The 17,495-nt window shown below is 41.4% G+C and overlaps 1 protein-coding gene across 1 annotated transcript in view; it reads right to left on the bottom strand.

Moving 5' to 3' along the window:
- The window catches only part of LOC121512148 (insulin receptor-like), a 109,892-nt gene that overhangs the window by 76,505 nt on the left and 15,892 nt on the right, over positions 1-17,495 (bottom strand). The window contains exon 2 of the mRNA XM_041791243.1: positions 2,843-3,391. Within this exon, the coding sequence (XP_041647177.1) occupies positions 2,843-3,391 (549 nt within the window). The remainder of the gene's footprint in view (positions 1-2,842; positions 3,392-17,495) is intronic.

The raw sequence follows: 17,495 nt of genomic DNA, 5'->3' as shown, positions 1-17,495 counted from the left end.
CAGACAGCGATTGCATCATGTTCTAGAAATGGCTCCCACTTTGACACACAGCTCTTGACTAAACTGGAGCCGGTCACATGATGCAGAGTGCAGCATCATACAGTACCTGGTGCCCCGGCCTCTCGGCAGCAGAGGAGACATGAAGGCACATGTACACAAATAGGTTGTTTGACGTTCTGTACACACACTTCTGTTTAACAGTTGGCTTCTTTTTCTTTTGGAATGGTTGGGGTATTTGCCTCTTAAATTAGGTTCAGGGCTTCAAGTCATTAAAACTCTCAGAGTTACTGCACCGAAGTAGAAAGTTCTTTACAAAGAATTAAGTAACACATTAAAACATATGTTAATTTTGTACTTTCTCAACAAATTCCAGGAATTTTTCAAGAGACTTTGCTGTACTTTTATGGTAATTGTTCTTTTCACCAACTTAGCAGTGGCTGTTGGAGCTGTCCTCCTAACTTTATGACTGCTATATAAATCAGAGAAGTTTTTGGGGGCACAGATGGCCTAGTGATTAAGGCATACCCCATGTATGAGGGCAGCCCAGGTTCAAGTCCGGCCTGTGACTACTTTTCTTCATGACTCTCCCCCACTCTCTCATCCCTGTTTCTAACTGTGTCAACTGTCGTCCTCTATGAATAAAAGCATGAAAATCCCAAAAAATAAATCTTAAGAAAAAAAAAAATCTGAAGGTTTTGGTGAAAGCTTTAAATTGCATGGTTTTCTGTAGGTATAAAAGTGTTTTACTTTTGTTTTTTTATTGCATGCCGACAGTTAAAGGTACTGCATGTTAGTTTAATTTGATGTACATTGCTTATTTGCTTTGAGCTGATGTTCCCCCTTGATCTGATGTGTTTTTGTGCCACAAAAATGATGTTACATCACAGAACCGATGTGAATCAATAGCATAATCAATAAGCTCAAACATGATTGATTTTCAGATTTTTAAAAAGGGTCCCTAGGAAACCAGGATTCAATCTACATGCCTTTGCCTTGGTATATAGGGTGTGACCCAGGCCACCTTGACCCCACTCCTGACATTCTAACTTTTAAATCTGTCATCAGAAATTTCCAACACCTGCAGTCCTGGACAAATTTCAAGTGCCAACACTTCTCCAGTGAGGCTCAACTTTATCAAAGCCAACCATTAAACCTTTATCTAAGTCTAAACTAGGACTCTATAGTTGCCTGCATGCATGTGCAATGATGAGACACAAAGAGAGCCATTTCCTGTATAACTTTTCCGACAGTGACTGAGACCTGGCAGAGAATTGAGGAGCCAACATTATATGCAGCCTGCAACAGTGGATGTCAGAGTATAAACATGGCCCAGGTCGTTCTGCTTTGAACGCTTGGCCTTTATGTCCGGCACGGGAAAAGAAGGGAAAAAAATAACACAAGCTATGATCGCCTTGAAAAAATAATAAGCATTCTCTGTGTGTGTATCTTACAATAGAAACTATTCTGTGTGTTTATGGTCGGAGAGGAAAGAGTGACGGACTGACTGGCCGACTTTTTGGGAGCTGACTGCAGCAACACATAAACCCAATGCACTCTGACTGAAAGGAAAGAATACATAAAACTGTTTTTAACAAGGTCTGTTTGGGACTTTTGTCACTTTATCTAGATAGGACAGTGAAAATGAGGAGAGGGAGAGTAGGGGTGACATGCAGTGAAGGAGCCACGGGTCTGATTTGAACCTGGCCCCTGTGCATGAGGCACACCTCGGTTGTCCCATTGTGCAGTTGGGTCACTTCACAGATCAAGCAGATCCCAAGCTTATAATTACAGATCACTTGCCTGCAATGCTCCAGTCAATGAATGCTAATCAGTCCATGACCCCTGACTGCTGATATTAGGCCGTATAGAAATGTTACATCAACGATTTGAATTAAAACATTATTCGTTTTAATAGATTTTTGGAGGAATAGAAACCTGCACTGCATATTCTCATTGTGTGAGAAAGGAGCACTTCAGAGTCAGGGACAAGGCTAATAAGCATGCTTGTAGACTACAGTCAGTTGATATGGGGATTTCTCTACTGCACCTAACAAAGGTAATAGTTTTTTTTTCCTGTACTGCCAGTTTAAACACCTGAGGACTACAGACTATCTTTTTGGATAAATGCCAATGTTATGAAGTCAGACACCATGGTCTTGGACATAGTTATGTCAGCTTTGGCTGTTTGATGATGCCATGGATTCAGCTGGTGTGCAGCAGACTCCAGTTTGACTCTGGAACAAAAAAATGCACTAAAAAAGCTTGTAGCAGTTAGCAGTTTCTGTTTGAAATGTACACATTTATGAATTATTTAACAAGAAGCTATTTCTATGATCACGAAAGCACATCGACTCCCATTTAACTTTAAATTCACTGCAAAGTTTTCCCCTAAATCTTGGCTGCATCCTTTATGCCAGTGTGGTCAATAGACCAGTCTAAAATTCTGTATCTGCCATCAGACATCACAAATACTGCTAGTGATTACAAGAATTTGGAAATTTGCCCTCATTTATTGTATACTGCAAGCAGACACTTTGCTGAACAAATGACACAAACCAGGCTGTCAACACTGTCCTTCCTCAGTTCACTATCCTGCATTTAAGAAAATGCTAGTGTACTGTTGTATCTCATGGACCACATGTCTGAACTTCACAACTATAACTGTACAAACTGCACAATTGCAGTACCAGATGATACCAAAATAGCTACGGGGCCGCAAAACCATTGCATGTTCTGCAGTTTTGGATATGTTCACTTAGAAAAATGTCTCTCCGTTAAGAAAAACAATAAAATAACAACCCCACTTGTCAAAGCTTGGTAACAATAACTAACACAGACTTACTTCTCTGGCAGTGGTTCTGTGACCAGCATCGTCCCCTGAAGTGTCCATTGATGGTGTTCTGTGGGCAGATGGTTTGGCCCTGAGCCGTGCCTGGACACACATCCCCACACTCTCGCTCGTTCTTATTTTCAACAATAAAGTTGTCCCCCATCGAGTCCAGGATCTTTGACCAGTCCAAAGTGGCCAGGTAGCACAGGTCCGGGTTCTTCTCTATCCTGACGGCACCTCGGGTGATGTTCATGAGACTGTGGAGGCCCACCTCCTTAAGCTGCAGCATCTCGTATATCACCAGAGCGTAGTTGAAAAAGAGGTTGTTTCCACGAATCACTGAAAGGTTGGGAAAGAGTTCGCTGATGGACTCCAGGCCGTAGACCCTAAACAGCAGCACATAGTCTGTCACCATTCGAAGCTTTGGGAAGCTAATGCCACGGAAGTCGTCAGTCTTAGTCTTGAACAGGAGCAGGATCTTCAGGTGGCCCTCGATGATGGTGCAGTTCTCAAGCGACTGGAGGTTGGTCACATTGTTTCGAATGTCTTTGCTCTGGCAGACTGTAAGAAGAGGAAATGAAATAATTGTTAGAAGCAATAAACTTTATCCACATTTTTTATTAAGATTTAACATACTTTTATTAGGAAATACTTCAAGAGATGACCTGTTTTTAATTTTCTCTATTGAAATACTCAAACCTGATAAAAAGTGATTATTTATGTTCAGTTTATGAGACACACTTGAATTGTATTAATAAAGATTAGCACAACAGCCCTGAAATTGTTCAACAATTTTATAAAGTCAACAAAGTTAAGCTTTTTTCTTCTTTTTGGAAGGAAAGATGCAGCAGTTTGTCATGCTTTTTTAAAGATTATCTGGTTATTATTTTTTCAATTTTTTAAATCAATTTTTAAGTGAGGATTACGCCCGGAATTAGTGAGCATGTTCATTACAGTTTCCACAAGTTCATTGCTAAATTAAAGTGATTATTTATTCGGGTATGTTTGGCATTTTTTATTGATAAAATAAGAACCATGTCTTTCCTAGACATTAGCTCAATTGTGGCTTTGGCCAACTGGCATAAGAGTTGTCCTCTATTTGCAAAGATACTCAAAAATGGAAATAAAAATCAACAGATGCTTATTTTTCCATATAATCCATGAAACCACCAGTAAAATGCACCAAGCAGAGCAGAGCCATTCAAAAACAGGCTTAGTAAAGTCCCTGCTGCAAATTGACTGGCTGCCTGCTTTCTCTCTCTCCCACTCTCTCTCTCTCTCTCTCCACAGTCTTATACTTCTCATCCACTCCTGCATCATCTTCCCACAGAGGGAATTATTGTGCGGCTCTCTGTTCTGAATGAAGCAGACATGAAAGGGTTAATGGAAATGAAGCCTGGAAGCTAAATGCTTATCCATGCTCATTCATACTCTTTTGCTGCTGCTGCTGCTGCTGCTGCTGCTGCTGCTGCAGCGGCTTTAACACACAGACAAACACACACACAAAATCCCCAATTTGGACAGGCAAATGCATACTCACAGTTGTTTACACACACAATAGAGGAGGGGAGAATTCATTAGGGGACAGTTACTTAAAGAGACGTACAGAGAGAAAAAGGTTTGCTGCTAGTACCTGATACACATTTTTGATGTAATTCTCCTCTTTTAAATGACTAAACAGAGGAGGATGGGGATTGAATGAAAACATCTTTATCATCTACATCACAAGTATGCAAAAAAACTTGCTCAAAGAGTAAATAAGAGGACTAAGAAAGTGAATACTGCTCACATTTGTCAAAGCAGTGACTAAACCATCGGGGAATGTGGGGGATTGGATTTTATTTATTGACTCTATCATTACCCTGTCTCCTTCACAAAAGCAAAAGAAGACAAAAATTAAATCTTTAATAAGAAGAATCATGTTCAGCACCATTCCCTTTTCATTATCATAACTTGTTATCTATCATCAACATATGCTGAATATATAAAGAGAACTCATGCTGATGAAAGATATCCAATGTTGTATATGACAAGGTCCCCAAGCTTGTGAACATAGAAGAACATTAACTACCCAAAATACCCCTTTAAACACATTTGAAGCCATAAATAAATCCTTTTAAAGTATTTTAGTTAAACAGAAGAAAAGCCAAAACCAGTGCTTTGGACTTCTAAGTTCAATTGAGTTGTTATTGGCCCTTTTCATTTCCCAGGTGTAAGCTGCCTATTAACTTCCCATTCTGTTAATGGTTAGCGAGACAAACATGTCAACAATCCAGGGACAAACTCCGAGGAGCAGCAGCAGCAAGTCAATAGAGCTGTTTAAGAGACTTCTGATAATGGACAGGAGCCAATAAAGCCTGTAATCACTACACTGACAAATAAAACTGTGTTGTTTTCTACGACAGCGTTTTTGGCAGTACAGAGTTTAGATGTTTAGACAAGGATTTTGTTTGAGAAGAAAGGTCAAAAGAAGACAGGAAATGGCCAGAATGTATGATACAAAGCAACAATGAATGTTTCTGTTTTAACTTAGGAAAAGGCCAGATCAGATTGAAAAGATGGACTTCAATTGAGTTTTAAAAGTCCATGCATTATTTATTGTAACAGCACGACTCTTACTAATCCATTTATTAAGAAAAATCTAAACAGAGTAATACTGAAAAGATTAGAATACATATCAGTGTAATGTATATAGCCTCTGTTGGTCTCCTCACAGAAAAGTAATGCACTCCAGGCAGGCATGCTCATAACAATAACCTATTTACAAATGGTGAAACATGTTTCAAATGGAAAAGCCCGTCCAGGTGACATGTCAAACAGTAGAAATATACAAGTGAAGTCATCCAAGGTCCCCCTGTAATTGTGCGATGTTGACTGAAAACATTTTTTATCCCATGTGCAAGATTCAAATAGCTTCTCATATCTGCATGAGCACAAACAAATGTCTTTCATCTGTAACAAAATGAGTTCTAAATAGTGACCAAAAAATGTAAAAAAAAAAAAAAAAAAGCTCTAGAGTTTTCAATTTGTTAAATAATCTGATGTTTTTGATACTACAACCTCAGTTATTTCAGCGACTGGACATATCATGGAAATGAATATTCCAAAATCATTGCCCACCCATACCATAAAGCACCACCCAATGTTTTGTTACCATCTCAGTTCATTTTGTTAAATACCAGTTAGCAACATCTAGATAGTTTAATTTCCTTTACGGTCCTTTATTGGCCTTGCGTACTGTGGACACTAGTTCTATCCATCTATCCGTAAACAAGGAAATATGTACAAATGAAGGTCTCCCTACCTGGCTTTGTCTTTAAAATTAGAGAAAATCTTAATCTCCATTTAGGGTAGAGAGCATTTACTGTAAATTAAGCTTTACACTTTAGTGTGGATGGAGCTCAACTTTGCACACTTCCGTCTGCTCCAAGCCTCGTCTGCAGCCAAAAACAACTCATAAACTCAGACAATAATCCATTTGAGCTGTTAAGCATCTCATCTGATAAAACTTGAGTTTGCAACAACAGCTACTCATTCACAGGCAGGTCACTTTGCCTTGGCCGCACCCTCTTTATTAGACACATACGGTGTCAGGAACCACAACACAAAAACATGCTCCTTCCTGCACCGTGGGGCAGTTGGTGTTATTCCCAGTGATAACAGCAACCTTACACCTCTCTGCCCCTCCTGCCTTATCTCCTGGACACATCAAACAAGCCTATGGGCCACCCACTCGCCGTCAGCAGCACTAACCGGATACCTATTGTGCAACATGACAACATAACAAACTGGGTTACACAACAACAGCAGGGGCCAGGGTGCGACTCACCTCTGCCCACAGTGATACTCAAGAAACAACAAGAGGACACAAGCATGACCTTTCACATTAAAGTCTATTCCCCCACTGCTTGTAAGAAATATGGGGTCTTTCTCCTCACACAGCATGCTAACAGGGTAGCACATACATCATGTCTTCTGATGGAGAAGCTCTACAGACGCAAGGAAATGTTAGTTGGCCATGAGGAGGAAGCAGCAGACGGTGCTGCTGGGAGCTCGCTATGCAAAATGGAGACTTGTTTTTCGACTGACAGGACCAAGGGAGAGAGAGGGGGAGGGAGGGAGGGGGTCATCGTGGGGCAGATGGGGAAGACAGGAGGAGGAGGGAGAGTGTTAGGGTGAGAGCCACTGTGTTTTTAAAATAATGAGCCATCTCCTCAATTTCTCCACCGAAGTTTAGGAGAGGAGTAGAGAAGACCCTGAAGAGCACAAATGAGGACGCGGCATCAGAGGGGAGAAGTGGAGGAAAGATGAGGTGAAGGGGGAGGCAGAAAATGATGGAAGAGCTGCAAAGGGAGTGAGCTAGCAAGGGCAAAAGTGTAACCTGAGCCCAGGCAGGAACGCGGAGTGACGTAAGGGACGGACCTACAGGACGGTTGGTGATCACATGCATGAATGGAGGGCCGCTATGGACCACTGTTACATGACAAGTAACAAGTACACACAGACAGAGGCTCAAAGAGGGAAGAGAGAGGGGTTGGTTGGCTACTTACAGGCCACAAACACAATAATAAGTTGTGATCAGCAAAAAACAAACAAATAAAGCCTCTGAATAATTATATGAGTGAGGAGCTCTGACAAAAAGACAAAGAAAAGCAGCCTACAAAAAAGACACCTGCTGCACTAATTTTCCATTTATGTGCTCTAAAAGAAAGCAAATCGCTGAGCATAAATGACTTACATAAACAGACCCCACATTAAAAAAGAAAAACCTGGTAGACGTGTGGGTGAGGGGTTTTGTTGGACAATGACCGTGACCCCTCTTCTAGCCCACCCTCCCACTGAGGACCACCCATTAGCAGACAGCTTGGTGCTCTCCCTGGCTGTACAGGAGCTCTTAATTACAATAACAACCCAATCAGCCACTAATGAGCCCGAGGGGTGGGTGGGAGAGGTGGGCGGGTTGATGGGGTGGGGGGGTGAATGGCTGCATCAGAGCAGAGCTGAGAGAAAGGAATAACAGAGCGCAGACTGTCTGGAACGTACTGTACCATACTTTGTGGACCTCTATAGGAGAAATGTGGGCCATCCACCCGCCTTCCCTGTCTGTTTGACACTTAATTTGGCAGCAGGAATGAGAAAAGGAGGAGGGGGGAGGAGGAGGAGCAGGAGGGATGCATAGAGGGGTGTGAGACAAACAGAAAAAGCAGAGCATAAAGCTTGGAGCAGGAGTGAGGTGAATGAGTTTAAGTCTTCATTAGGAGATTCAGTTAAACTCAGAGGGATATCAAACATTATGGGAAGCCTTACTCCTCGTACTCCAAAAAAAGATACAGTCTGCTTGAATACATGAGAAGTCTTTTCTCAGATATAAGCTGCAACATTTTGAGATAAACTCACCAATTATAAGCTAATTTGTTCACACAGAAGGTCTTTGTGATTACTGTGAATATAAGACTGAATTAGAGAAAGTCTTGTAAATAAAAAAAAAAGACATCTTAAATAGATCCACGTGATTGCAGCATTTGATACAGGACCAATGATGGAGAAGTGACAAGCTGTTCAGCCTGTATCTGAACATTCATTGTGATTTTTGTCACAGTACAGTGGCCTAAATTCGGGATGCACAAATGTATTGCTTTAACTATGATATTGGCTGATATCAGCTCTTTTGACAAGCATCAGCCACTGGAAAATAATGTTAGCTTGAGCCGATATTACTAGTAGATGTTTATCTGTTGTGTCCTTTCAATTTAAAGCTGCCATTAAGCTCATTTAACTGCTGAGTTAGAGAACAGATTTATGATTGGGAAGAAGATGTGATCTGTTTGGTAATGTGATTGGTTTACACTGTGAAACATGAGAGAGAAAGTCGGCATTGTGGGAATGTAACACTAAAAGACATAATTGGAAAGCTGCATTGGTATTCACCATCAGTAGGGCAGGAGACAATTATTAATGATTGATATTGATACCCTTATCGATAATCCTTATCAATCCGAGTCCTTATCTCTACCACTATCAATACTTTTCTACTATTTGGGGAAAAGAAAAAATGATGACAAATATAAACAGAAACAGAAGGGATTTAAACTAAATAGTGCTTGAGTTAAAAAGTTGCGGTCTGTTTCATATCCCTCAAATACACACTCCCCATATTCCAAACTATTTATTGAAGTCTATCATCAAAAACTGAATTGTCCATTTTGTGTGGCATTTGAACACAACATAACATAGAACACAGTCCTCTAATTTACTGAGGTTCCTTGAACACATCCGCCTATGAACTTCAATTCCACCATGGAGCTCTATGCTGGATTGACATCTTTACAAAACAGGACTTGCTACAAAGGTTGGGAGCACTTTTCAGCATTTATCTGAGCAGCTGAGGAAGAAAACTGTCCTGGAACAGCTGAAGCTGGTGTTATAAGTGCATGTTACTCCCAGCACAGGCAGATACAATTGCATGCTACTGACTGGTGGACTATTTTTTTCCTTTAAGCTGACAGTTGAAGCTAAAACATTTTGATGCACAATGCTGATGTGCTTTTAGCATACGTTCCCCTAGCATTCCCCATGCTGCATTTTTTTTTTTTGCACCAGTAATATCAAAAAATGATGTTGCGTCACAGAGCCTGTGAGAATGAATCAATAAGCTAAAATGTTATTAATTTTCAGGTATTAAAAAAAATACATGACCGGGTCATATGGACCCATGTTTCCATCCCCATCCCCAGCTAAACATTTTATATATCCGCATCAGTCCTAATTTTAAAATCGATGCATCTCTAGCCTAAATACTGTTAAATGGTTCTGCCATGTGTGAACATTGACAAAGACAAGAAAATCCAGCCAATCTCCCTTTTATTTCTTTCCTAAGCAGACAGTAGGAAGGTTAAACAACATTTGCTCTGCTAGACAGCACAAGAGTTATCTAAACTCGAAAAGCACTCAGAGAGCACAGACCTCTGCCATTAGCCCTATCTCCCAATAGTACAGAATCCTTTAAAAAATTCCTGCATCCAGACGGTGTCCGGATCACTCCTAAAATCTAATCAGTTCTTCCTTATGCTATTTCTGACATTTCCTGAGAATTTCATCAAAATCCATCCACAACTTTTTGAATTATGTTGCTAACAAACAAATGAACAAACGCACCTGATCACATAACCTCCTTGGCGGAGGTAATAAGTTATCAATATTTTATATTTTGGCCCACAATGCTGGCCAACTTATGTGCCCCAACTGTAATGCAGCCACTCTGCCCCTGACAGGGCCTGTAGACGCAGACTGGTTGTATCCCCATTAAATGGCTCTCCTGCCCAGATGTAAAAAAGCACAGAGCAGTGGGACCGGCAGTATTTTGATTTAGAAAAATGGGATAAAAAATTTAAGTGGGCTGTGTCAAGTTGAGCTGGCATACCCAGAGTAATGCGACCACATTTAGTAGCGGTGTAAAGATAATCCGATATGGATCGGTTAACCGATCTTGACGTCAGCGGCCCGACTGCATCAGTCCGTGGAGCCCTGGACCGGTAAAAATGCTGCACGAACGGGTCTTTGGACCAGTTTTAACATTACAGATCGGTTCATTGATTGCTGCTTGTTTTCATAGCCCGTTCCACCATGCTCTGGCTCAGTGTCTGTAATCTCACACGACCCACAGTGACCTTTTATCTTTAAACAAGACTTCCGTTCGCTGTAGGTGCTCACTAGGTAGCTGGATGTGTTTCACTGGTCGTGCCCAAAACATCTTTCAGTTACTGTTCTGCACCTCAGGAAAAAGTCATGTGGACTTTATATGAAGGAAGGATAACTTTCAAAATGTCTGCCCGTCTGTACGCTTTGGAGGAAAGTGATTAAGAACTATGACAGCTCATAAATCTCACCTGTTGTGACGACAGAGCTTAAGTTTAGCTAAGATGCTAATGCTAAATGCAGCACAAACAGACCCGAACATAAACACTTTTCAGAGTTAAAGCTTGGAGAAGTCTCCACTTATCACTGTAACAACAGCCCCTTTATTCACAGGGTTTACAACAGTAGTGTGTTGTTGGGAGTGATTGATTTGGTAACATAATCAATACATCTGAGCCACTGATGTGATATTAAACAGAGAGGACTAAACTGAGCTGGAGATCAGCTCTTCTCCAGTGTATTAATTCAAGAATGAAAACAATCAAGAACGGTCAGATACACAGAGAAAGGAAATAACAATGTTTTTGCGACATGTAGACTGAATACTCACATTAAGAGGAATTATAAAAGGAAAAAAATATACATAGAAAGCTGTTTTAGTTTGACTTTTTCAATATTATTTTAACCCCTTGTTCTCCTGTACTAGCAGACACACAGAGCTGTGTCTATCCAAATCTCCGTGTAACTTTAAATTTGTTTTAATTTGTGCTTCTTGCAAAAATTTGATATTTAGTTTGTAATTTTATTGGGATTAATAATGCTAAGGAGGTTACAAGTACAGAAGGACCAACATGTACCAGTTAAAACTCATTTAATATTTATCTCCCAATTTAATGTCAAAGTAAGACACCTGGGTGTGATGAAAACTTTCTTAAACATAATTTCAGAATGTTAGCACAGGAGGCCTGGCATTTAGTCTGTTTTATAAATAAGATCAAATAAACCTAGATTATTATGAAATTATCTTGTTTTCCCCTTTTTTGCAAATTTTTGTTAAAGCAAAAATTTATTTTGATTCTATAATCAGATTGTATCAGACCGAATCGAATCAGACCAAATTGTTCTGTATTTTAATGAATCATCAGTGAAAAGAATTGTAGCCTATGAATCGAGATTCGAATTGATTCCCCTTGAGAAGGGGAGATTCACACCTCTAACATTTAGTGCGGGCATTTGAACTTCAATCTGTAAAAAGGACTAAAGGCTGTTGATGCTAAGATTAGCCAAGATTAGCCACACGCAGCAAACCAAATTGCATCATTAATTATGGACAACTTCAGATAAAGTGTGCTCTTTTAGGACAACCTGAGTGTTGAATTTACATTTCCATTAGTTACTAGTTACTATTAGTCACTCGAACTATATGTAGCTGAAAGTTTTTGTTTCATAGGAATATTACACAGGATGACTCTCAGGCAGTTCTGATGTCCCAGAAAGTTGAAAAAGTTTTCAATACTCACTGTTACTTAAGATATCCAATAGTTTTAAACGATTTATTTATAAGTGGCCATCGACAATATACAACATTAAATCTATCATGTGCTGTAATGTACCAGGGTTAGCAAGTCATCGTCTGTTCTCTTTCACATCTTAACTCCCTCTGTCAAACATGAAGCAGATTCAGTGCCCAGAATAAGCTACCATATTTGCACTTCACAAATGACTTCATTTGACTGGTGCAACTGAGGTCACAGCGATGTCACAGCTATCTCTGACAGAAAGTGCCATCTCCACTATTCAGTAAGCACCCACAGCTGCAGCATCCATTATAGTGTAGCTACAATTTCAGATGGATTCTTCTCTTATTTTTAGAGTTGTGCTCCCTGCAGAGAATTTAATATGCGTCGACTAACAGTAGCTGGTTGCTGGTGAGAAAGTGAGATCACGATGGCAGCTTTAGAAGGTGAGATTGGAGCCCTCTGTGGCCTGGGGATCGGCCTGCCTCTGCCTTTCAATCCAGGGGGAGGGCAGCCGCACGTTAGCTTAGCGTGAAACCAGACCTGTCCAGCACAAAACCAGGTGATGGCTAACTCTGGACTGCAGGAAGTTTCCCCTCCCTCTCTCCCTCTGTCAGCTTAGTGCCACACATTGCCGCTGATGAGGTGATCTGCTGATTATAGATCTGTCAACAGCTCGGTTGCTGAACGAACCTTAGCGAGAGAGAATATGCCAGCACGTTGCCAAGTGGACTGCCAGTGGAAAAATGCATTTGTTTGTTAATATAGCTGTGGAAAGTCCTGAGAAGTAAAGCCAGCTCCCTGAGCGCCCACTGCCAAGCTGTGGCTTCTACAGTGAAAAACGATGCTGAGAAATTGCATGGGAGGCATTTTGATTAACATGTACCAACTTGTAGCTCCAAAACAAAGAGAGTTGAGGACCGAAATAACAGTGCATGAGCCAGGCAGAGGTCGAGGGGTTTGAAGAGTGGAAGTTAGCACAGAATGCCATTGAATTAAATCAGACAGGAAACTTTTACACTGTTAGGTGACCAAGAGAAACAAGAAGTAGTGTAGCCAGCATGTGCATCATGACTGACCTATCTATCCACATTTGAGGACATCAGATAAAGCTTTTTCAGGGAGTTAGGAAAAGGGACAGTGCAGAGCAAAGAAGTGTGTGGGTTGGAGCACCTGTTCCTCCATTGCCTCAGCCTCCCATTGAGGAGCATGGCAAGTGGAGCCAGCCTGGTCCTATTTATACACAACACTGGGTCCCGTTACAGCTGTGGCACTGGGCCAGGCTGTGGCAGATTGAAGCGGGTGGAAAAGAGCAACATGCAGGCCCTGCGCTGTCAGATGGCTGGCCAAGAAGAGGAGAGAGAGGGGGGCTAAATCAGATCACATTGGTGACTTTGGCTTGCCTCCTTCTCTCTCCCTTCTGACACTGGCAAAGGGGGGAGAAGGGGGTAGGTACAGACAGAGGGAGACAAAGAGGCAGAATATAAACAGAGAGAGAAAGAATGAGAAAGAGAAGAAAGGAGCAAGGTGGGGGCAGACAAGGTGCTGGGTCACCGTCACTTGTTTTTAAAAACAATGACTCACTATTTTCTACTCCCACTGAGCTTTGTTCGACCTTGGACCCAAGGCTACTGAGAGGGAGGAGAGGGAAAAAAGTGGGCACTAGAAACAGAATGTGTGTCCATGACGCTGTTGGATATCTTCTGAGAGTGACGGGGTACCTGATGGGAAGCTATCCCCCAACCCCAACGCCACATATCTGCTGTGCAGACACGTGTAGTCTGATACTGAAACATGACTTAAACTACATGGACAAACGTTTTCAGACACCTGACCATTACATCAACAGGGACAGTAATAACACTGGATTCAAATACATGTATTTTAATACTGAGTTGGACCCCCTTTTGCTGCTATGACAGCCTCCATTCTTCTTGGAAGATTTTCCACAAGATTTTGGAGTGTTTCTGTGGGAATTTGTGCTGTGAAGATCACAGAAAACTGACACAAACTTTCTTTTAGTTGCCATTCTGGTTGTTCTCCGCGTTGGATTTAGAAATATATGGTTTATATTTATGCGTTTCGCGGTGGTGGTAAAGGAGCATTAGATTTTGCTGTAAAAGCCATAACAAGCTCAGTAGCTTCTGTAGCACGAACACAACCCTGTAGTCTGCCATTAATGTTTTGATCTGACCCATGCAGGCGCCTTAAGAGAGATAAGCTGTTTGACGTAATCGTTTCAAGAAAGATCCAGATAGCCATCCACAAGGAGACGAAACAGTAGCCGTTTACGGATTTATGCACTCTGTGACCCGTTTTCAAAAAGTATTGTTTATAGTCACCTGAAACGCCATTTCCGTGTGGATGAAATGCTGATCTGACAAAAAACTTTTGCGTATACACCTGAATTTGTTTACGTGTGGACGGGGCATCTGCGGTCGGTTGCTGAGGAAGTCTTTAATCCAGAGGCAGGTGGACTGTGGAGGGCCGAGATTGTTTAGTTTCAATACCAGTCTGCTAGGGATGATGTATTAAATGCCGAGCTAAAGTCAATGTATAGAAGCCTGGCATAACTGTTTATTTTTTCTAAGTGGGTCAGGGTGGTGTAGAAGGCTATGGCTATGGCTATGGCATCCTCTGTTGATCTGTTTTCCCTGTATGCAAACTGATGAGGGTCAAATGTAGGTGGAAGTCTTTGGATGATGTGGCTTCTGATCAGTTTCTCGAAGCACTTCACTATGACTGGAATGAGAGCAATTGGAAGTCGGAAGTCGTTTAGGCTGCTGATGGGGATCTTTTATGGGACAGGGATGATGGTTGAGGACTTAAGGCAGGGTGGGACGATGGCCTGAGCTAAGGACAGATTGAATATCTGGAAAACCTTCGATATACAGCGTTTGGGAAAGGGCAGAGCCTTTGGGAAAAAAAAAAAACTCAGAGGGTGGCTGAATGAACGTTCTGTCTGTCACATCTTTACAGGCCAATCAGAGCAACAAAACACGTGACATCGTCACCGCTACCAAGGTGCGCATGTGAAGTTACCGAGGAATAAACTCCATATAGAACTGCACAACGTGAACCATGGCGACTGTAGACATGTCAGTACATGACTTTTGTCGTTTTTGAAAAGAAAACAACTCGCTGTTGTTCTTTGTTCTTCTTTTAACAAAGAAATGTCATCAAGTAATGTTAAAACTGGCGCTTTAGCCGCATCTACGCTATTGTCTTTCACCATAATTGCACCTGTCTCTTGTCGCTGCTTGCATACGTCCCGACTCCGCTGAGCTCGAAAGTACTGTCCCTTGGCACTGATTGGTCCAGTCACTTTCTAACCAGGCCCAAACGGTTTAGACGGTTAGAAGCTTTGCAAGATGGATTCACCAGTGAGAAACAAGGAAACGGGCGTATCCATCTGCTTTGCAAGGTTACTAAACCCAGGCTCAACCACCTGACAACAACACAGAGAAGCATGATTCATCACTCCACATCACACATTTTCAGTGCTCCACAATACAGTGTTGCTGTGCTTTACGTCACTTCATTCAACACTTGACATTAGACCTGGTGATGTGAGACTTGCATGCAGCTGCCACAGAAACCTATTCCATGACGCTCCCACCCCAAAGTTTCTTATGCTTACATTAATGCCAGTCGAAGTTTAGGACTCTTAAGCTATGGAATCAACAGAGCACTGGCAACTTTAAGCAACATGTGTGTGATTTTATGTGGTCTTCTTCTTCGTGGTTGAGATGCTGTTGTTCCTAAACGCTTCCACCCTATATTATCAGTTTCAACTGACTGGAATATCCAGAAAGGATGAAATTTCACAGACCTTATTGCAAAGGTAGCATCCATCACAGTACCACGCTTGAAGTCACTGAGCTTGACCCATTTTATATCAGAAATGTGTGAAAATGTAGACTGGATGTCTAGCTGTTTGATTTTATACACCTATGGCAATGGGTCTGATTGAAACACCTAAATTTAATCATTTGACTTTTACTTTAAACAAGAGATCTTACTTTGAAATAAATTCAAAGACAATTTCAATACATTATATCTTGAAACTCTGTTGACTGCTTGCCTGTTTTAATATCTTATTGAAACTGTGATCAAGTTTACTTTCTCCATACTTAGCTACAAAAAAAGAAAAATAAAGAAAAAGCAAAAGAACATCAGCCCATTTTTACAGGACATAACAGTATAACTGGTTTTCTATCTGAAGTTTTTCCTTTGCTTTATTGAGAACATTTTACTTTAAAAAATTAGAGAATTTTAACTGCATATTTTATAATAAACTTGGTATATCTGCTGTCCTACTTCAATGGAAACGTAGTTTTAAAATATACCTGTAATATTCCAGATCTATCCTTCCTCTTATTTCTATGACCATTTGCAAGCAACATGCTCCTTAACTGGGAAAATAATTGAACAGCTGGTAATACACCAGCATAAATAAATAAATAAATAAATAAATAAAAAAGAAAGAAAAATAAAAAACAAATCTGAAAAATTCAAACCCCACCTTACTAACAGCCAAACCAGGTGGCACACTCCACACAAATAAAAAGCTTGCTGGGGGGGCAGCATTCCTGACATAGTCGAAGCATTTGGGAACAGACAGGAGGCTATGAAACAGGAGCAGGTAATCAACTGAAGGCTGGACTGTGCAGAAGACAAGACAGACGCACACACAGGCTGCCACACTCACACGGAGAATGACTAATACAAAAAACATCTGATGTTCCTTTTCATCTTCCCACGTTAGTGAGCGCAGCACAGCGCGGCGTCTTGGTGTGGTGAGCCTCGGCCTAAGAGGGAGGCAGCCGGAGTTCGGTTCCCCTGCTTGAACTGCAGCCACACTGCAGCAGCTGCAGGGCCTGGCCCCAGTGCTTCGTCCCACAAAACCAGAGATCTACACACAAGATGGAACAGCTACGCCTGCCTGATGGCTCTGGCTTCTTCCATTCTGTATTACTCTCTTTCTTCCTACAAATCTGTCAGTCTTCTTCCTCAGTGTTAAAAGTGGGGATACTCCTCTGTCATTACTTAAGTTTGCACTGTAGTCATTCAGTTTTAGACTAAGGCTGAAAAATCAGGGCTGTTTAAGTCATCCAAAGAGGCTGGAGTTCACTGCTCACAATTTATTATGACTCTCAGTAACCTGTAGCTAAGTCAGTTTAGAGGTTTAGTGGAGGTATTCCCTGTGTAGTGAATGGACAAGTGAGCTCATCCAAAGCATGGTAAATCCTATTGATTTCACTGGATTGCTGCAAGGCTGCCAACTCCAGCTACAGCTGGATCCAAAATGTGTTGCTCATATGGAGAAAAAAAAGAGGGGAGACTGTAACTGCTGTAAACGCAACTCCATTTGTTTTGTGTGTAACAGGAGACGTCCCTATCGCTGCCCCACCACCCGGAGATGTTCTGAGCTTAAAGGGGCAAAACATCTGAGATGGGTGGCTTCCAGCTGATGACCTTGCAGCTGGCCTGATGGCACTAGCAGAGGTGTG

This window comes from Cheilinus undulatus, linkage group 7, assembly GCF_018320785.1.
Source record: "Cheilinus undulatus linkage group 7, ASM1832078v1, whole genome shotgun sequence".
Classification (NCBI taxonomy): Eukaryota; Metazoa; Chordata; class Actinopteri; order Labriformes; family Labridae; genus Cheilinus; species Cheilinus undulatus.
Note: the sequence above shows the minus strand (reverse complement) of the source record. Positions and strands in the feature narration are given on the sequence as shown.